This window comes from Heterocephalus glaber, unplaced genomic scaffold (genome assembly GCF_053883595.1).
Source record: "Heterocephalus glaber isolate CG9 unplaced genomic scaffold, H.glaber_assembly_v1.0 deba00001689, whole genome shotgun sequence".
Lineage (NCBI taxonomy): Eukaryota > Metazoa > Chordata > Mammalia > Rodentia > Bathyergidae > Heterocephalus > Heterocephalus glaber.
Genome location: NW_028258414.1, coordinates 14,342,125 through 14,365,126, shown reverse-complemented (window position 1 = coordinate 14,365,126; position 23,002 = coordinate 14,342,125). Strand labels below are relative to the sequence as shown.

Genomic DNA, 23,002 nt, shown 5'->3' with positions numbered 1-23,002 from the left:
TAATGTTAACACGTCAGTTTAATTTTTTAAAAGAAATATGACATGTATACCAAAAAGTATCCAAAACATAAATGTATATAGAAAAATGAATGATGAATCAAGGAAACACATCATAACCGCTGGATGAAGAAACACAACATTACCAGACTTCCAGAAGGCCCTCTGTGCTGTCTTCAATCACTACCTGCTTCTTCCTCCCCTAAAATAATCTCCATCCTGGCTTCTAACAACACAGTTTAGTTCTGTTTACATAAGTAAAATCACACAGAAAGAATTTTACATTTGGCTTCATCAATGTTGCATGTACATTGATTTTCATTATGTCCAAGGCCTTTCTACGACTATACCACAATTTTTTCTTCTTATTGGTATTCTTCCCAGTATAGATCTACTACAAATAATGCTTCTGTAAACATTCCCATAAATGTCTCTTGCTGGATAGGAACACTTAGTACAAGGATGATGATTCTTCCCAAAATATTTTTATAATTTTTTTCAAATGGTGACCAATGACTTCCAGGAGAATCCCAGATTAGACTTCTCTCCCGCTATGCCCTAAACTGTCACTTCTAGTTCCCAACCAACATCTCTCCATGTGAAGTTCTAACAGTCATCTCAGAATTAAAAGTCCTAACCTTGAATTCCTAATCTTCTGATTCATTTATTCACTCAATACTTGCAAAGCACATTCCACATGCTAGCCTGTTTTAAGCATCTGACTCCACAGTTCTTCCATCTCTGAAAGTAATTCTGTCCTTCTATTTCTTTAGACCCAAACCATGGGCCAATCATTTCTTTTCTCATATCCATATCCAATCCACCCATCAAATCCTTCATATCTATCATCAAAATATCGAAAACCCAACCACTTCTCATAGTCTGAGTGATCACACCTGCTAGCTGGATTATTACAATAACCTCCTGACTAGCTTCCCCAATTCCGCTCTTCCTTCTCTCCAACACAGTTTACCATATCTGCAACAGAGTAGCCAGAGTTAGCCTTTTAAAACTACACGGTCAGATCAAGTCATTTCCAACTCAAAGCCCTGGAGTGGCTTTCCAGCTCATTCCCAAGCCTCTTTGCTTCCCTGCTCTCCCCCAAGCACAATGGCTTCCTCCTTGCTTCCGGAACCACCAGGCATATTTATGACTATAAACCCTATGGCTTCACAAGAGTTGTTTAGCTGGAATTCTCCTCTCCTGGACATCCACAGGAGTCATTCTTGCATCTCCTTCAGGTTTTTGTCTCGAGGAAAGACCTTTCCTAACCATCTTGCTGAGAACTCCCCATCACCAGACCTGCTACTCCTTCTTCAGTTTTATTCTTCTCCATACCTCTCCTTTTTCATTATATTTACCTATTTTTTATCTGTCTAACCTGAGCAGGATTTAATCTTCATGAAGATAGACATTTTTTTTCTGTTTTAGTCGCTACGAATGCCTAAGATAATGCCTGCCACATAATAAGTACGCAGGATATTTTGACTGGATAAGTGAATATGAAATTTCCAAAGGGTCGGAGATTTAGCTCAGAGCAAGGTCCTGAGTTTAATCCCCGGTACTGGAAAAAAAAAAAAAAAAAGAAAGAAAGAAATTTCCAGTGAAGGCACCAGATTAAAAAGCAAGCTTTTCAAAGGAAACAAAGATGTTTTCAGAAAGAATCGCTAGATCTGCACTGAAAAAAAAAGTTGAAGTCTTTCAGGCAAAAAGGAAATAGTATCAGATGAAAAGTGAGAGCTCCATAATAGAATGAAAAGTGGAAACAATAATTACATGAATAATTATGTAAACGTTTATTATGTAAATATCTTTAAAATAACATTGATAAATGAGGTTATAAACAATACATAATTAATTCAAAAAAAGGCAGAACAAAAAGAGAACAAAGAACAGACCAGATAAATACATGATAACAAAATGATAAACTTCACCATATCAATAATCACAATAAACACAAATAGTTTAAACACCCCAATTAAAAGGAGAGGTTGTCAGATTGGATACAAAGACAAAACACAACTATATGCTACCTATAAGAAATATACTTTAAATATAAAAACGTAAAATGGAAGGGCCGGGGATTTAGCTCAGTGGTTTCACCACCTGCTGCACAAATGAAAGGACCCGAGTTCAACTCCCAGTACCCAAAAAAAAAAAAAAAAAAAAGATGGAAAATATGCATCGTGCTAATGCTACTTAAAAGAAAGCTGGAGTGGTTATAGCATATCAGATGAGAATAGCAAAAGGTAAAGAGAAGGTCATTTCATAATGATAATTAGGTCAGTTAAGAAACATAAACATCCTAAACATTTATGCTTCCAACAACAGCTTAAAAATACATGAAACAGTATGGGGTAGAACTATAAGAAGAAACAAATCTACGTTTAGAGTCAGATTTCTATACCCTTCTCAATAACTGATAGAACAAGTACATAGAAATTATCAAGTACAAAGAAGCTTGTACTGCTGCGCAGGTGCAAGGACCTGAGTTTGATCCCTGGTACCAAAAACAAAAAAGCTTGGAAGAAATTACCAGCTAACATGACCTAACTGATGTTTATACAACACTCTACCCAACACCCATACTAGCACAAAACATATTTTTCTCAAGTGTACACAGAACATTCACCAAGACAAACTACTGTGGATCACAGAACAAGTTTTGGTAAATTTTGACTTCACTAAAAAACTGTTGGATCAATAAATTTAATAAGGTTACAGGATACAAAAATCAACATACAAAAATTAGTAGCATATCTATACAGTAATAGCAAATTACCTAAAAATCAACAAGTACCATAACTATATATATTTAATAAACTATGTAGGAAGGAATAAATTTAGCCAAGAAAGTGAAAGATTTCTACACTGAAAACTATAAAATAATGAAAGTGAAGATGACATAAATAAATGCAAAGACATTCCATCCCCGTGTAGTGAAAGATTGTTGAAGAGGCCACACCACTTAGTGGCCTACAGATTGAATGCAATCCACATCAACAAAGTAATCTTGAATCCAGATGTAGTGTTGCACACCTATAAGCCCAGCTACTCAGGAGGCTGAGGCAGGAGGATTACAAATTTGAGGTCAGCCTGGGCAACTTAGTTAGACCTTATCTCAAAATAAAATATAAAGGGCCAGGCATTTAGCTCAGTGGTGCTGCTGCCTGCCTCGAAAGCACACGGTCCCAAATTCAATCCCCGGTACACACACAAAAAAATTTTTTAAATATATATATATATCTATATGGGGCCAGGGTGGGGGTATCACTGAGAGAGTGAACAAAGACCTGAAGCTATGAGAGAGTTAACCAGTCAGATCTGTTAAAACCCCTTTTAAGAGGTCTATACAGTGAGCTCATACAGTTCATCAGGTCTAATTTAAGAATTTTTAAGGGCTTCAGGAAAAATGGTAGCTTTACTACATCCTTACACTCTTTCCTTCCCTAATCTAATCCAAGTGGATTAGCCCACCGTAGTCCACAATTTGGTGGATTAGCCCAACAAATGGTGGGTGGAGGTCTCAGATAAATGAAGTTGGTGTAACGTGTTCCCTCTCTGAGAAAGGAGTCCCAGGGCAAGGACAAGGCTACTGTTCTTGGGAGAATGTTGCCAAAGAAAATCGGTGGACCTCAAGGACGGGGGTAGCACCAAACTCTGTGTTTTTAAGCCCCTACTGGTCTCTCAGTCTCCAAGGAGTCACAATGCATCTGGACAACTTCAGTAAGTCCTTCCTAATTCTCTGCAGGTGGCCCAAAGGACCATGCTGTGCATCACACAACACTTAGCACTTAAAAGTGTCCCCTGACAGACTTTGAGGCACAGGATGAAAAGACTCAAGTAAGTTAGACAAAGGAGAGTAGCTACATACACAACAGGCAGAGGCAATGAAGAACAATCAGGAAACCCACAACAGGCAGCTCCTAAGAACAAACTTGTTAGAGATCAACAATTGAATCAAAATAATAATTATAAGGGAAACCTTGGCGCTAAAATGTTTTATAAATATAAAAATTCAATAGCTAATTGAAGAATTGGATGGACACTAGTGAGAGCAAATTAATAGTTTGAAAGATCAAACAGGAGAAATATTTAGAACTGCAGAACAAAACCACAAAGAAAAATTCATGCAGTACAATGTAAGATACATGGAATGATGATTCAGATCCAGAAGAGCAAATGTTAATGACAGGGGTTAAAGTGGAGAGAGGAAAACAGACTGAGAAAAGGCACTAATTAAACTAACACAAGAAAATATCCTACAACTGCAGAAAGGTATGAGACTGAAGGTGGTGAAAGGGGTCAAGTTCCAGTCATTAATGGGGTGGAAGAAAAATCAACAATCAGGTACATTCTGGTGAAATTCCTGAATTCCAAGCATAGACTAAAAACAAAAATGTCCCATTTCAATGTTAGAGTATTCTAGGGAACTAACTCACTTTTTTTTTTGGTACTAGGGATTGAACTTGGAATCTTGCGCTTGTGAGGCAGGCAGCAGAACCACTGAGCTAAACCCAGGGCCTAACTCACTTTTTAAAAGTAGTTAATAAAGGAAAGAACCAAGCATTTATCCTACCTTTCCTATACAATGCAACTACCAGATAACCTACAGGAGATATGAGAAAGTCTTTCTTTAGAGAAATACTGCAGATAATAAAGATTCACACTGCACATCAATAATGATTTTCCTAAAAAGAGAGACATTATACACCTAATAGGAGAAAACCAAACTACTTAAATAAGTAATCTTCACCCAAAGAAATCAACCTAATTTGATGAACCTGTAGATTAAACTATCAAATCACAAGAAACAATATACACGATCAGATTAACCTGCATCAAGATGCAGTCAGCAACGTCCATGCCCTTAAGAATTTCTGTAAAACAACATAGTTTATTCAATAACAACAACAACAACAACAAACTGCAAGGAAGTGAGAGAAGCAGGGTCAAGGAAACATATGGCCAGGAAACCTAATGATTTAAAAAATCTACCAATCAACCACAATGTGTGGTCCTGTTTAAAAGAATTATGATGCTTAGGAGAGACCATCTCAAATTTGAGTACTGACTACTTCATAAGGTTAAAGAACTGTTAATTTCTAGGGGAATCGGGTTATGTTTTTAAGTCCTTTTCTTTTAGTGATAGGAAGTGAAATAATTACTGATTATATAAGACGTGGTATTTACTTCAAAATAAACAGTGAGGAGGTAATTTTTTTTTTTACAGTCCTGGATATTGAACCTAGGACCTCCTTCCTGCACACTAGGCAAGCACCTCTACCACTAAGCTACACACACATATATATTTCTATTATTATTCTCTCTACTTATGATTATGCTTGAGATTCTTTAGAAAAAAATGTTATAAGAAGCTTCCATATTCTTTAAGTAAAAATCAAGGTTAAGGAAAGCATCGCACTTATTACAAAGACACTACACTTAGGATGTCAATGTAATGTACTAATTCTACATAGAAATTCCAGTATCATGACATCTAACATAATCCAAGTATCCAAGGAAAAAACATTGCTTATTTCTGACTCTTGGAAAGTACTCTTAATGAGGGATAACTTAGCATTTTACTGGAAAGTTCACATTAAACACAAAATAAAGGTCAATGAAAAATGTTATCTCTAAGGACTAGGTCATAATAGGAAAAAGGTATTAACTGTAAGCTGCCAGAGAACAATAATCACAGTCATATCTTTATTTCAGTCACCAACTTAAAGACAGCTTAAGATTTACATCCAGGGGGGCGGGGAGGTAACTCAGTGGCACCGTGCCTGCCTCGCAAGTGCAAGCTCCTGAGTTCGATCCCTGTACCAAAGAAAAAAAAAGAAAAGGATTTACATCATTCTGACCCCTATTTACCATGTTTTGCCATCATCTTGGTAGCACACATTCGGATTTATTTGGAGTCTGTCTATCTCAAGTTTACGATCAGTTAAAACACCAGAACACGGCTTAGACTAATTAAATACAGAAGCTTCTCATAATTTATATGAATGTATTTATGCAAATCTGCAGTATATATCTAAGATGAAGTAGAAAGTCAGAAGAACTATATGAATATACTATAGAAAAGTGTTTCAAATGTACTTAAATTACACTATAAGATAAGCTAAAATACACTATTTTTCAGATTGTGATGAATTAAAATTATGTATTTAATTAAGGGTTTTGTTTTCTGCTTTTAAGATCCTTCAAAAAGGGTCATAGCTTTATACACTGGCCCAAACTGCTGACCTATGCATTACAAAATATGAAAAATGTGCAAAACTGCTAAGTAGTCTATCAACTGCCTCCCAGCTGACTCTCCATCCTGAGGAGTCTCATAAATTATTTTGCTAGACCTGCAGAGTATATTATGCTAATGAATGTGGTCCTGCCACATACTAGCTACCGAACTGTACAATTCTGCTTTTTTCTCACAAGAAATATAGTGTTAACAGTAACAGTAATAAAAAGTTATAAGAGCAATAAAACCCCCTCTGTGTTCCCAAAATAATGACATATAATGGCGAATTTTTGTTTTAGAAAGCACAAAAATTACTTCATATATACCAAAGTATAAGACATGGTTTCCCTTCCCTTACCACATATCCATACTTAGATTACTAATCATGAAAGACCCAGTCTTTTTTTTTTTTTTTCTTTTGTGTACCAGGAATTAAACTCAGGGACCCACACTTGCCAGGCAGATGCTGTACTGCTCAGCTACATTCCCAGCCCATCCAGTCCTTTTAAACCTAGCTACTAGAATCAACCTACAGTGGTGGCAAACCTATGGCACTCTTGCTGCAGTGGGCTATTTTTATCATTGAAAGCTCTAAAAGGTTCACCACCACTCATCTAGAATATATCTACTCAAAACACCTTCACGCAACCAAGGAGAAAGTTCTTTATGTCTCCGAATCTGCCAGTCCAGGTCCCTCTAGTTAATGTTCTTTGTACAACAAATGCTCTTAGAACGCTTCTCCAATACGTTGCGTATCCTTAAACATTTCCTAGACTAATGAATCCTGCAGAAATCAGTAAGACCAGGAAGCAGTCCTTCCCATCGGCATTCTTACAGCAGAGAATCCAGCAATCTGTGTCTCTCACACTAGCTTCTGTGTCCTCTTCCATTCCTTCAGAAAGCCCACGGACACTCCTAACAGTGCCAGTGTCTACACTGCACTTCTGGGTCTGAGTTACAGCAACATAGTAATGTATTTCTCAGACACCGCACTGGCACTGGTTAGGTAAGAAGCCCTCCATTTTCCACACAACCAAGTCCCTGAGCTTGTCTGAGCAACTGTCTCAGTACTATTGCCTTAACTATCTCCAAGCAAAGCTTTGCAGTGTCCAGCACATAGTAGGTGAGAAATAAATCCTAAAAATGAATGATTTTTTAATATTTGTGGGCCTCATTTTAAATTTTATCTTCTTCAGACTCCTTAAGCTAAGCTGAAAAGCATTTTCAGATCTGTCCTTAAATCATGTTATGTAAATATGCCATGGCCTCTATGAAAACTATGTGTTACACAATAAAATTAAGCTTTTGTTTTTGAAGGAAGAGAACAGTCTGACCCCTGAGGTAGAAATATGTATTTATAAACTAGAGCTTTGGAACAAGTAATGATTTTGTCATAGAAAAAAAATGTTAGAACATCAGTTACAAAGTTCTTCCTCAAAAGCTTATGCAATCTACAATGCATATGACATGTGATCCAATTAAACATAACTACAAATATGAAAACACTTCTATACCTATCAGTCAGGTGTAGGACAGAATATGTTGTAGAAATTAACAGTCCCCAGGGGCCGGGAATTTAGCTCAGTGGTTCCGCCGCCTGCCTCGCAAGCGCAAGGACCCAAGTTCGATCCCCGGTATCAAAAAAAAACCCCAGAAATTAACAGCCCCCAAAACTAAGACTTATTTCTCTCATATACATTCATCCATCCTTACTGTGCCTGTCTTCAAGTTCCACCTTACACTCCTACTTCCTCACCATAGGACCCAGGTCAGCAGAGAAGCCCTATCCATAGTCCAGGGGAAAGAATAAGATGAATCATGCCCTGGCTCCTAAAGCTTCTGCCTACGACATCGGTCAGGCCTGCTCACATTTCATGGGTCAAAACCAGACTCATGACACACTTAAATTCAAGGGGCCCAGGATATGCAATCTTAGTATATTTCGTGAATAGTACTGATGACTACTGCCTTATGAAATCTTATCTGGAATCAGACCTAGGATTCTCAAATCTCAGCTTTGCCATTCAGAAGTATACTTAATTTCCTCATCTGTAAAATAAAAATAGTAATAACTACTAGGGTTATCAGAAAGATCAAATGAGACATGAAGTCAGTTGCTTAGCTAAAAGCCTGGGTTCGATTCATGCAATATTTTGGGGGCATCTACCAAGCACTATTCTAGATATTAACATACAATAATCATGCACCAAGTAATAGTTGTTTTTGTTGCTTATTAGTCTATTTTCTGTTGCTATAACAGAACTCCTGAGGGTGAGTACTTTATAAAGAGATTTATTTAGCTCACAATTTTGGAGGCTGAACATCTAAGATCAGTGATCTCGTGGGCTTGGCCTCTGGTGAAACTCCCATCTTCTAACCATGTTAAAACACAGTGATGAAACATGAAGAAAAAGTGGCTAAGTGCAGCAGAGACCACACATGTGGGGCGGCCTCACTTTAGTTCTCATGAGACCAGCCTAGTCCCTTCTGAAGGTGGTCCCCCCATGGCCTAATCATCATGCACCTGTTAAAGGTTCTTTCATCACACCAGGGAACTGTTTTTTGGGGTTTTTTGGTACCAGGATCGAACTTGGGTCCTTGAGCTTTCAGGGCAGGTGGCGGGACCACTGAGCTAAATCCCCGGCCCTCCGGAACTGTTATGGATGAGCGAGTTAGAACAATGGAGATGTGCCACACTCTGTGTCAGATTTGAGCTCGTTTATTAAAGCCAGTGGCTAAGGGGAGCTAGTCCCTGGAAAGTTCTTTCAGCAACCAGAAGCAGTTTGATTTCTCCTTTTAAATCATGCTTTCAGTTGGGGAGGGCTCAGGGGAGAGCAAGAGGAATCTTACAGAAGCAGAACCATGTGGGGGGGGGGGCACAAGGAAGTTTCACACACTAGGTGAGCTACAAAACATCCTGCAACTGCAGCAAGTTTACTGCCAAACAGGATGCCAGGATTTTGGGTGCTTTGTCCAGGCACAAGCACTTTGTCCAAGCACAGGTACAAACTGGCATTGAGGCTCAAAATGGAGTCGGGTTGGCTATCACAGAACCAAGCTTCCAGCAAACCACACTCAAACAAGAGGACCATTATTAGAAAGTTCCAGCCCACGACCCCAAGAATACTCATCCATCCTTCCCAAGCTGTCCAGCATACTGATTCTATTCAGACGGTGAACCATGGTTGTGCTCGGCAGAGAAGCAGAACAGAAGGAGCCTCTGTTCCCATCCCAAGAGTGTCACATTAGTTCTAGACCTATGTGGAGAATAATAAACTTTCATCTTGTTTTATCCACCACTATTTTGTGTTTTCCATTGCTCAGAGCCAACCAATCCTAATACAAGATATGACGTAACTCTTCAAAATAAGCATGCTCCGCGCAAGAACAGTAACTCCTGATGATACTCATACATCTTCTTCATGAAGCGGCAGTGCACAGCAGAATGAGGACTGACTGGAGGAAAACTGGAGTTTTAGTTCTTCTGTTTCTCATGTTAAACTTCGGCAAGACATTTAACCTAGCCTGGCCTCAGCTTCCTGTCTATGGCATCATAATAAGACCTGTAGTTGGGAGTACTAAATGGGAAGAGGTTTGAAAATATCAATTGCAAAGCACCATTTGGCATCAGCGCTACTTTGTCAACGGTTCTTCCCCTTTCTGCCTTCAGAACTGGGACATGAGGACTGGCTGCAGCATGTATAAATCACACAACAGCAATCCCCTGAAATCTGATTCAGTAGGTCTTGCCCAGGAATGAGGAAGCTGTGTTTTCAACACACACATAGACAGATTCTGATGAAAGTCACCTGCCTACCTTGAAAAACCTGGCTCCAGTGATGAAGTGCTACCTATTCTTGTAACGCTGCACTTAGTGCCTAACACAGTCATAGCCAAATACTATGGTCTGCCTATACAAGAGTGGTCCCGTTAAGATTATATCACCTAGTGATATAACCATCTTAGTTTGTGTAAATACACACTATGATGTTTGCACAACAACAGAACAGTTGATGCATCTCTCAGAATGTATAGTTGTCATTATGGGAAACTTAACTGTACTTTAAGATTTTGTGACTCACCAAAACAAAATCTCCAAACCAAAACAACAGTTCCATAGCATCTTCAGTGCCTAGCTTAGTGCCAACTAGCCAAGAGATAAGTTAATAATATTTTGAGTGGAGGACCTGAAGTGGAATCTAATTCCAAGACCCACTATATACTACTTTAGGGCAGCACAAAGTAACTGGGACCAAAGTTACTGTCCTGCCTGAAACAACTAAAAAAACTGAACAAATTAGAAGAAGCAACCATTTTTAAGACATTGGATATCAGTTAATAAAGTATATGATTCCTAAGAAATTACAAGAAACAACAGAGGTGAACTCTACCGTTGTCCCAGGCTGAAGAGCAAAGGGGAGAAATCTGGGCTTGGCTGAAGTCTTCATGAATTTAGGAGATGGAGCTGTGAGTTCAACAGGGTCAGAGCAGCTAGAGTTTGCAGGACAGGACTCCAGATGCAGTGACACATGAAGAACGAAATCCAAAGGCATGTAAGCCTTCCCCTTTCGCTGAATACCCCTCAGCACACATGTGTGTGAGGAAACTATCAGAGCCTGGGGAAGAACCACCTGAAAGGATTTAAAAAGCACTCCCCAGAGCTCACACAAGGTCGGGAATAACATCTATTCTAAGCAGCCAAAGTGAAAAGCCTCAATTTGTGGAGCATTTGGCAGAGTTCTCTGAGTAGTTTTGCCTTGAGAGTGAGAAAAAAAAAACTAGATCTAAGCCAAATGCTGCTCTGGTCACTCTAACACAGTTTAAAAGCAAGACTTGAAAGGATCCAACCTCTTCTAGCTCCAGAAAAAAGGTGAAGAATATTTATAGAAATTAAAAAATATCCTGTACCTAACAAGGTAAAATTCAGAATAAAGATCCAGTCAAAATTCATCAAGCATGCAAAGAAGAACTATTATACATTTACTGATTGATTGGTTAGTTCTAGAGATCAAACCCAGGGCCTCAAGCATGTTAGGCAAGTGCTCAACTACTGAGCTACATCTTCAGCCCTATTTTATTATTTTTAAAAAGTCTTGGGATTTACTGAATCTTAAATTTTCCTAAAAACAAAAAACTGTCATCTTTGTCATTTTCACCATGTGTGCTAATCTCAAAATTCCTCCTCCGCATGATTGAACCATTATTCCCTGTATGCAATATTAGCACTTCTAAGGCAAGCAGCATGGCGACTTAAAAGCACAACTTTAGATACAGAAAAATCAAGACCTGAATTTTTTTCTTCTCGACGTATGTCTGTGTTCCTAAAAAAAGCCACTGAACCTGAGTTTCAGTTCACTTATCCATAAAATGGGTATAACATTTGCTTCATAGGACTGCTATAAACAAAGCAAAACAAATAGTAGCTACCATTTCATAATATCACATTATCATAAGAAAAGTTACCATATCACATGTTCAAACACTTCCTGAATACCTATTCATACATTAGGTAGTACAAAGGCACTTGGAATATGAAAGAAAAAAAGAACACTGTTGAGAGGATCCAAAGTATATCTTATGTTGAACCTACATTTAAAAGTTCATCTCAAGTACAAACTTCATATTCTATTTCTTAATTTCTAAGTAGGGCAATTATTTTAAGTTCCTCCTATAAAACTTAAAGGATGATTTTTTTCCCCTTTGAAAGAAAAAAAACTAAGAAGTTGTCAGGTTCAACCAATTAGGACACGTCGAGAAATACTTGGAATCTGAAAAACATGGTAAAACCTTAATTTAAAAGCAACCTGCAATTAACATCACCTTTCAAAATTATTCTCAAATTAGTAGAATAAATTATACTCAGATATAAAATACATAAAATGGACCAATCTGTTATTATGATAATCTTTTCAGAAAGGCTGGGCCAACAGATGTAAGGAACTAAAATCAAGTTCAAGTTTGTATTTCATTTGCTCATCCATTTAAATGACAGATGATTTAAATATTAACCCTATTAATAAAATGTTTGCATATTCATTACAAATCTGATTAACTTACATCAGAACTCCATACATTCATTTGTTAATTATGTTATACTTCATTTTGCTGCCCACTTCATTCAAGGCCTGCTGAACTCCTGCCTCTCTGAGTGTGGTCCCCAAATCAACAGCATCTGTGTCTACCCGAGAGCTTGTTAGAACTTCAGAAGCCCACATCCCACACCAAATCAACCCAACTGAGTTAGAATCTACACAGCTAACAAAATCCCCAGATTTCTATGCATACTGAAGTCTGGGTAGCATAGCTGTAAAATGTTACTTTTTGTCCCACTTTTATTATTTCTTCTTTGCTGTTAAAAAAAAAAGTTTATTTGCTTCCTAATTGTTAATTTCTCTCTAGATACTGACTCTTAATAATAACTGAATTCAGAGAGGTAAATTAAATCAGTATACATATTGTTATATTACATATACAAATTTTATGGCTCATATTTTCTCAACTAAGATTTCAAGTCTTAGAAGTCTTGTTGTACTGCTCATTTTTTTCTCTTGGGTTGACAGTTTTGTCTTAGCATATGGCCACAGTGATGAAAGTCTTTTCTGTAATTAAGCAACTAAACAGTACAGAACCAGAACAGATTCTCTCTATAATTTCAGAAAAAAATCAAAATAGGTTTAAACAAGGTTGAATTTGAAAGTTCCCTAGAGAGAGAGAAAAAAAAACTATAAGAATGACTTTATCCTCCACCATAATATATTTTTGTGCCTTACCTAACATATTTGTACTGCAGGCCCCACATCTTTTTTAAAATAAGAATTCACATGGGACTTAGTATAGTTCTTTAGATGGCTCATCTTTTATTATTATTAGTATTGCACAATAGTCACAGTGCTCATAAAATAGAACAAATCTTATTTCTCTTTCACTTTTCAAGAAAAAAAAAAAAAAACAGACCTAGGCTGAAACTGATCACAGCAGGCAGGATGGCTCGGCAGAGATTCAAAGGAAGGTACAAATGTTCAGTTCTCAAAAGCTCTGCAAAAGCCAACCTCATCTCTTGTCACTGTGGCCATGGCTTTTTGCCAAACACTTGAAAACTGTTGAAAAGTCCTGTTCCTTAAAGAAATTATGAAAAGCTTTGCAAAAAGAAAGAAAATCAACTGCTTAAGATGGTCAAATATACATAGCCCCCGAGTTGCAATACAACATTGACTTACTTGGCTGCACCTGAGCCAACATAGCCAACACAGATGCCCTAGGTAAAAGGGCTTAAACAGTGTTAAGAGAATTTATCGAGAGATCTACTGGACTAGTCTCAAAAGTTCAGTGTCCTCAAACATCCCCAGCTTTTTATAAACATCCAATTGTGGAGCCATCATCCTTGAATTTAACTCTTTCTTACCCTAGTCTGCATTTTCAGCTTATATAATTTCTTAGGATACCAAATTCCACAAAAGCGTGACTAGTTAATGCTTTTTAAAATGGGCCTAGATATATTGATTTCAAGCCTTAAAGAGTAGCCTTTAATATTCTAGAATGTGATGAATAATTTACTCTGCTCTATCTCTGCTCACTTTCACTGCCAAGCCTCTCAGAATTGTCCAGGCACTTTGCCTCCTCTCTTCCCCTTATCAGTCACTCTTCAGCCCACTCCTAATTAGCTTCTATTCCCTTCATTCCACTGCAGCTTCTCTTGGTAAAGACCATTAAGGACCTTCATGCTGCTAAATAGAATTAGCACTCCTCAGCCGTTATCTTTCTTCAGTTTACAGCTTATTCCACAATTTATCAATCTCTCCCTCTTGAAATAACTCTCATAGCACTGATGGACCTTCATTCTCCTCAGGGCTTCCCAACTCTAACCCTCTACTTGACCTACAGATGTTGGATTACGTTGGGCCATGGTCCTGTAATCTCACAGAACCCCACGACTGTAAGTATCTCTTATTATACTGCTTACTCACACCTTCACATCTCCAACCTAGATCTGACTTTTGAGTCCAGAACAGTATACCCTACTGTCTAGCCAATGTCTCCATGTGGATGCTTCATAAACATATTAAACTCAGTGTATCCTCAAATGGAATGTTAGATCTTTCCCTCACTTCCTCCTCCAGTGTTTTCCATTCTACAACCATGTACCTAGTTGGTCCTTTACTCTTTTTTTTTGGTACTGGGGATCAAACTCAGGACCTTGGACTTGCGAGACAGGCAGCAGAACCACTGAGCTAAATCCCCAGCCCTGCTCCTTTACTCTTACCACACATATCCAATCAATCACCAAGCCTTGCCATTTTTAGCCTCCAAAATGTATGCACAATTTTCCCATCTCTACTATCATCCTCTAGGTCTAGCCCATGTCATCTCTGGCCTACAACATTGCAACAGTGTTCTAAGTGACTTTTCCGAATCCATTCATTCTCCTCTCCAATTTCATCTACACACTGAACTCAGAATGATACTTTCAGAGATGAAAACTGCTCCTGCTTAGAACCTCTCAGTGGCTTCCCACTGGTTTTTAGATGATGTTCACAAGGCACCAACGACTTCCAGACAGCTCCATCTCATGCTATCATTTCCTTTGTTTTCTAAACACCAGCCTACTGGCCTCTATATTGTATGTGTGGAAGTTTTTCTGGGTGTGGGTCCCTTCTGCATGTTGTGTCTTTTACCTAGAATATTCTTTCTTTTACTCTTCTAGCTAATGCTATGTAAAACTCACAAACACAAGAGCACACACTTGCACATATGTGTGTGTGTAACCCAAAACCCTAGTGTCAACACAAGAACTGAATGATACAACACACCAGCAAAACAATATAATAACAACACCTTATATAACTTATCAGGCTCTATCTATAATATATTTATTACTGATTCAGTATTCAAAAGAATCCTATGAAGTAGGATTGTTTTCTCTATTTATAAATATCTATTTCACTTCTATTATATTTTGAGACAATATTAAGCTATTATTATTTCTACTTTAAGATAAATAAGATACAAGGAGGTTAAGTGACTTAATCAAGATCACTGAAATTCAGAGGCAACGCTAGAATCCTGGGGCTGCCAATGTAGCTCAGTGGCAGGGCATATTAGAACTTTGGAGGTCCAGATTCAATCCCCAGCACATGCATAAACAAAAATAAAATTGAATTCAAATTTAGTCCTGTGTGAGCTGGACTATCAAGGAGCATGACCACTTGGTGAATTCAATCTTCCCTTCCATAATTTATAATTATTTGGGTAGATACTATATCCTTGACTAGAAGGTGAGACTATTTATACCTTATTCACTGCTATATTCCCAGCACTGACTAGAGTCTATCACATACTTGATGCTCAATATTTACTGAATACCTGTATATGAATGTTAACTATTCCCTTGCATGATTATTTTGAGAATTTAATGGGCTCTAATTGTGCCTCCTAGTAATACACACACACACGTCCTATGTCAACTGTAGACCTGCCCATCTTCAACAAGCCTGTAGGTCCCTCCACGTCTTCTCCTCCTGTCCTCGTGCCAATGAGGCCCTGGCTAGTCTTCCCTTACTCCTTGGGGTGTGAGAGCCTGGCGGTCTTTCCTGCCCCTAGGCCTTACCTTCCACGTAGGTGAGGGCACTGCCCCAGCTTTAGGGCCAGACTCAGACAGCTCTCTGGCCTCCGAGAGCATGAAGCGGCCATAGCGCTGCAAAGGCCACTGAACCGCGTCTCCTCCTGGAACCCCGAGGCTCGCAGGCACTTTTCCCGCTTCCGCCATGTCTGGCCGCCCTCAGGCTCAGCCTGCTGGGACCTGCCAATCTTCTTAGCTACCCAATCAGGAAGCAAAATTACCCAAGGTCCACCTTCCTCCTTCATGGAAGCCAATGGGCAGGCCAGAAATGTTCCTGCAGGGGGCGCCTCCGGCCCCATGGCCTCACCTGACTCTTGGTATCCAGTAGGGGTGATCTCAACCTCTTCCTTGAAGTGAGGTTTCGTGCTTATAAATGGTAGTAGCTTTAGCTTTCTGTGCTTCAGCATTGGGACCCTCACCTTCCCTCAAGCTGCGCATGCCGTTTGTTGTCCAGCAGCTCTGACTTGAAAAATATGCCGAACAGCTGACTCCCTGGTAGTTCTGCACCCGGGGCCTACGCTGGTTCTGTGGTCTTCCTTTTTGCAGCAGTCTTTCAGATGATACCTCAAATACACCACAGCACAGCCCCAGTTCCACTGGCCATGCAACAAATGTGGTTTCTTTCTCATCCTGCCCCCGTGAAATACTCCTTCCAGACCACCCTTTTTTCACAGGAGAGAAGCAGATGGGTAGGGGGCTGCTAGCAACAAAAAGTGTGCCTTCATCAAACAGCAGGTGCAACTGAAAGAAGATGCTAGATGATTTACAGTCGACGAAGCACTTCCACATCTGTTATTTCATTTATTCTCCCAACAACTTTGCGGTAAATTAAAGAATAAAAAAAGGTATTATTACACCCATGAAATATACAGAGGCAAAATAAGGTCCAGAGAGTAGATATGATTTGCCTAAGGTTACACAGCCAGTTAATGGCAGAGCCAGAGTAGAACTGTGGATGACTCCCCTATTTCTCCATGTGTCAGCCCCACCTGCAAAGCATTTAAGTATTCATAAAGTCTGTGTTAAGTCAGAAGCAAAGTAAACAGAATGTGGAGGCTGTGTTAACCAAATACATGAAACAATTCAAATGCAAACAATTTTTTTAATTATACATACCAAAGGGTACTATGTATAGATGATGGTTTGGAAAGATGGTAACTTACTCTATAAAGCATCAAATTATCTACAGCACGCAAATAATTAAGCAAGTCAGCATTTGATAATAGAAATGGGTAATACATACATCTAACTTCCAGGAAATTAGGATCTAATAAGGATGATAAAGCAAGATACAAATATACTCATGATACCTGACAAGTAATGTCATGTGTTCTAAAGTTTCAGATAAAGTGAAAATCTACCAACAGGGAGTGCAGTGACATTTGAGTTAGGACCTGAACAGTGAGAAAGCATCCCAAAGGAAGGAGAAACTGGTATTCCATGTGGAAGGGAAACCAAGGAGGAAAGTTTGTTGTTTTTTTTTTTCTTGGTACGGGCTCGGGTCCTTGCGCTTGCAAGGCAGGCGGCAGAACCACTGAGCTAAATCCCTAGCCCAAGGAGGAAAGTTTTAGAATGAGGATAATGACATAACTAGCTGGAATGTAAAGGTTTCTTGTTTATTGGTGGTGCCGGGGGTTGAACTCAGGGCCTCCTACATATTAAGAGCACATTCTACCACTGAGCTATACTCCTAGCCTCTGAAGTTATTTTTTAAGGAAAATGAGGCTACAAAGGTGAGTTGGGGCAAAAGAGCATTCAACAGTAGCTAAGCAGCATGGATTTGACTTGGTAGGTGGTAAGGAAATGTGGAAAATTTGCACAGAGGAGTGACACTATCCTAGTGGTGGTCCAGCCAGGTTTATCTCTCAGGGGCATATGGGATAAACTGGATTAAAAGCAAGAGGGATTTGCTACATATCTTTTCATTAGTCCATTAAAGCTTACTGAAGGAGTCAGAAACAGCTTCTGAAGGTCCTTAAATGACACAGCACTACTGCACTTAATATAGTAGTAAATGGTTAAAAGTTTGATTTGAATCTAAGGTCTGTCACTTGCCAGCTGTGTGACCTTGAGGAAGTGACTTAACCTGAAATATAGGGTTATGAAACAACTGTTTTACAGGGTCATTAAAAGGATAAAATATAACACGTTAAAAAAAAAACCCTTGGTAAATTGCAAAGTGGTATGCACATTGGTACTTTCTGTTTCCAGGGCTAAAGCGACTTTCCATGGGCCAGCTACAAAGAGGGAGGATGGGAACAGGAACCTGACCTTGGGTCTCAGAGGCACTCACCTTCCAGGTCCAGGGGTGCAGCTGCTGTCAGACACCCTTCACAGGAGCAGATGGTGCTCACAGTTGGGACCCTGTCAGTGCCCAAGGACACCCAGGGCCCTGCTGGGTTCGCACCTGCAAGCTCCCGTTCTAGACAATGGCACCTGCACTTGAGCTTCTGGGGCCATCAGTGTCTGCAAGAACAGGTCATGTCTGTGGAGGGAGCTATGATAAAGCCACAGCTCAATGCATGAGACTCATGTGTACTTAAAATATTAATGACACTTAACAGGACCCAACAGTGTAAGATCTTTAGGTGAGATTACTTTAGAGAACAAACCAGAAGAGCTTTGCCCTCTGAAGGCTTACATTCTAGTGAGGGGCAGAACATCCAGCAAATTACTCCATGTTTTTAATGGCCAGTGTGTTTTCTATTTATTAAGGTGTAGGGAAAAGGGAAAGGGGACGTTACTAGAACCTCTGCAGTAAGTCCTAGTCTCCTGTTAGCCATGGCTGCACAAGGCGAATTAACTTATTACACAGGAAAGGTAGAAAAAGTAAGACTTTAAGACTCTGAGTTTTGGGCTTGATCAGTGCTGCTCTGGGCAAAGACGAAAGCCTGGGAGCTTACCACACCTTTTATTCAGTACATCGGGAGAAAAAAATGTAACAAATGACTTGCAGAGAGTTCAGTACATCGGGATAGACAAGATGTAACAAATGACTGGGGGCCAGCGGAAATCCAAGAACAGGGAGAAACTGAGTAGATGACGATTTTGTTCCCCCAGGATGTCTTCAGCTGGTGTAATTTTGTCCTAGAGCATCACAGCATCACCCGACCACTTAAGACTTATCTGTGACCGGAGGCCAAAATGGACCTTTGTCTCGAAATCCCATAGCTGGCCTGTAGGCAGGAGAACTAGGCCTAATCAAATGACTTTTCCCCCAAAATGATGTAGAACTGCTCCTGACATTAAGGCACAGTTTTATACAATAAAAAGCACATACCTCAAATGTTCAATTAGGCACATTTTGATACCTATATCCACTTATGTACCACATCTAAAACAAGATATAGGGGCCGGGGATTTAGCTCAGTGGTTCTGCCACCTGCCTCGAAAGCACAAGGTCTTGAGTTTGATCCCCGGTACCAAAAAAACCCCCAAAAAACAAGATATAAAATATTTCCCCCAGACTCCTACATCCCCTTGTAAGTGCCTCCTTCCAGCTAAACTCCATCTCACATGGGCAACTCCTGGCCTCGTTTTTTTTTAAGAGTAGGAGATATTTATTGAGAGACAGATAGCTTTTGTCCCAGAGAGACAGAAGCGGGCCTGGAAAGTGAGTTCTGGCCTAATTTTTATCACTGTAGCTTAGCTTTCCTGTCCCAGGACTCTATATACATGAAACCACACAGACTGTACCTATTTGTACCTATTTCTTTTGCTCAGTGTATTTTTTTTTTAGTTCCAAACTCAATACAGTAGTTTACTTTTTTGTACATGAATAGTGTTCTATTGTGTGACTATTTCAAAATTTGCTTGTTTTGCTTTGGTTTTTCAAAATTCTGGGACTTGAACATAGGGCCTTGTCCATGCTGGCAAGCACTCTACTACTGAGCTATCCACCCAGCCCACCATTTGCTTGTTCCTCCCCTGTTGTTGGACATTTGGATTGTTTTCCCCCAAGCTCTTATGAATATTCTTATGCAAGTCTTTTTTGTAGAGATGCACTGTCATTTATCTTCAGTAAGTACCTAAGAGTAGAATTTTTGGAGCCTAGAGAGATATGTCTAATTTAGTTTTTTTAAAAAATCTGCCCAATAATTTTCCATAATAGTCGTACCATTTTGCATCCCCATCAGGAAAATATGGGAGTTCTAGCTGCTCTACACCCTTGCTGACAGTTGCATTGCTGTCTTTAGTTTTCGCTATTCTAGTGGGGGTATAGTGGTTTCTCATTGTGGTTTTAATATGCATTTCTCTGATGAATACAGTTGAGCCCCTTATCAAATGTCTTATTGGCTATTTGTTTATCTTATGCTATGAAATGTCTTTTTAAATCTTTTCCCATTATAAAGGGGTTCTTTATATATTCTAGATACCAGTCCTTTGTTAGATATGTATAATGAAAATATGTTCCCATTCTGTGATTTGTCTTTCCATTTTCTTAACAATGTTTTTCAGAGCAAATATATTTAATTTTAATGAAGTGCTTCCTTAAGTGTTCAGGTACCTTTTTTAAAAGTATATTTTGTATCTGCCTTAGAAAACATTGCCTACTCTAAAGTTGTACACATATTCTCTCAAGGCTTTCTTCTAGAAACATTGTGGTTTCCATTTTTCTACCTAGCCTATGATCATCCTTGCATTAAACTGTGTGGAATGAGTTAGGAACTAAGGCTTCTTTTTTCCAGATAAGATATTCAATTGTTTCTCAAGAGCTTCCCTCAACCATTGATCAGTGGAAACTGGCACATAAACACCCAGGTTCCCTCAGATACCTCTGAGATTTGTGTCCTACCTTGTTTCCCAGAGTTCCCCAGTGGGATTAAGCTCCAGTTAGAATGACTCTTTTCTAGCTAACTTACCTTGTTTATCTCTCTCCCCAGCCACTGTGTCCTGGGCTTATCCATCAAACAAATTACTTGCAGTTAAACCTTTGTTCCACGGTCTGCTTCTGGGGAGACACAAACTAAGATGGTGAGAAGCAAGACTGACAGTGCCTACCGTCATGTGTTTAGTTTGGGGGTTTTTGTTTTTTGGGATTTTTTTAGTACCAGGGATTGAACTCGCGTCCTTGTGCTTTCGAGGCAGGCGGCAGAACCTCTGAGCTAAATTCCCGCCCCATGTGTTTAGTTTTAATACAGTTACATACAAGCACATAATCCAAGAGGCATTGAAAGGAGGGAGATGTCATTGTCACATCCAAAGAAGACTCTTCCATGGCTTGCTGACAACCAGCAGCAGAACAACAACACTCATGGTCCAACCTAATGAATGACAGATGGGCTAACATATGCCCCTCTTAGGAGACTGTCCCCAGGTAGAAAAACCTAGCCCCTAAAATTTAAAGAAACATCTTTATTACAGTGAAGATCCTCTTTATCCCTTTTCCTGTGTGACTCTATTTTGCGGTTGAGTAGTGAGCATTTTGGAGGCATGTGCAGAACCTAGTTTGGAATCCTAGCATGCCCTTTTAAAGGCAGATCAGGGGCCTTAGACAGCCCTTCTTCCTAGGATGCTGAGTCAGCAAAGGAAACGATGACTTCAATCTCCTTGAGTGCCCTAGATGACAGGATAACAGAGAAATCCACATCTTTGCTCTGTCTGCCAGGTCCCTCAGCAACAGCACAGAGTGGCTGGGAACTGCAGGGCACAGCTGGTGGCTGCGGGGTTTCCAGAAAAGCCCCATTCGTGTCAGGGAAGCCAGATGAGCTGTCTCCATAATGTCAGGCCTGGGGATGCTGTGTAGGAAGAGGATGTTCCCTTGGAACTTTATACTCATGGCCAGAAAGCAATTATTTTCCTTTCTATTCTGTATCTTTCACGTGTGAAAATGAGTTGCTCCGTTGCAGGTAACTGAAGCGATTTCAGTGTGACACAAACAATCCCAACTTATCCACAGGCTGCTGTTCATTGGCACAACACGAAAAGAGATTAACACTGACTTTTCCCATTTATTAAAAGCACAGAGAATAAGCTAGTAAAAAATCTTTGCCAGAAGGTAAATTGGAGAGCACACTTTATAAAGCTGGGTTAGAATCAGAATAGGAACTTAAAGCAAGTCCTACAGAAAGACTATGAACTCAAACCTTGAGAGAGGGAATATATTTTATTATACTAGAATCCAGAGTTGCTGGCACAAAGTAGGTTTTCAATTTTTTTTTTAATGAAACCACTGTGAATGTTAATTTAGAAGAGAGAAGAGAGATGATTTAAAAATCACTTTGAGAGTATGAAGGGCTAATGTGGAGGAAACAGCTAATAACCCTCTCCCATCCTTATATCCACATATATTGGAGCTCACATTAAAGGAAAATACTGTACAGTATCTACAAACCTTAACCTAGTAGTTGTTATATTGGGGAAATCCTAAACCTGACACCTACAAATGCGTAGTCAAACACAGGAGCAGAGACCCTCCCAGAAATCTTTTCCAATTTGACCCATCATTTATCCCAGCATTTGTTGCCCAACCCTAGAGAAGTCATTTAATCAACCTTTCTGTAGAGTGAGACTGTAGGATTTGCAATTTACACCTCAGAGGACAGATGAAAGCATCATAAAGAAAATGCTTTGTGCTGGCGAGTAACTCAGCAGAAGTGTTCTGAGCTTAGTTGTTGAGAACAGTTTGGATAATTTAGGCTGCAGCCGTGGGGACTATACCTCCAGCAGATGTTAGGTTAGGACTGGCAGAGGCTGGGAGGTCAGAGTTTTAGTGGGACCCCTGGGAATGAACGAGCTTTAGCTCAGAGGCAGTCACAGTATATTTCAGATGAAAACCCTGTTCCCAGGGAAGTGAAACACTTTTCCTAGAAGGGTGAGTTTTTGTGGTGTGGTCATGTCCATTTGACTAATTTGTCCATTCATTTATTAAGCAATGATTTGTGGGACTTACTGTGTGCCAAACACTAAGCAAGATGACAGAGATACACATCTGAAGAGGACATAGCTTTTTTCTTGAAATTGCTTATAGTCTGGTAGGGGGACACCTACAAAGACAAATAATTTGTAATATAATGTGATGGTGTTCAAGAAAGATAGGACCCAGTATTGTGCTGGTGCCAGTGAGGAGGGATACATATGAGCAAGTGCAGTTAGGTGTGCAGAAGGGGGGACTCCTCTTCCTGGTAGTAAAATTTGCAGCTTAA

The 23,002-nt window shown here is 39.5% G+C and overlaps 1 protein-coding gene across 2 annotated transcripts in view; it reads right to left on the bottom strand.

The window, feature by feature from the left end:
- Rec114 (REC114 meiotic recombination protein) overlaps positions 1–16,025 on the bottom strand; it is an 83,703-nt gene extending 67,678 nt beyond the window's left edge. For both annotated transcript variants that reach the window (XM_021236960.2, XM_004855509.3), the window contains exon 1: positions 15,846–16,025. In XM_021236960.2, the coding sequence (XP_021092619.1) occupies positions 15,846–16,004 (159 nt within the window). In that variant the 5' untranslated portion in view covers positions 16,005–16,025. The remainder of the gene's footprint in view (positions 1–15,845) is intronic.
- Between the last annotated feature and the right edge of the window lie 6,977 nt (positions 16,026–23,002).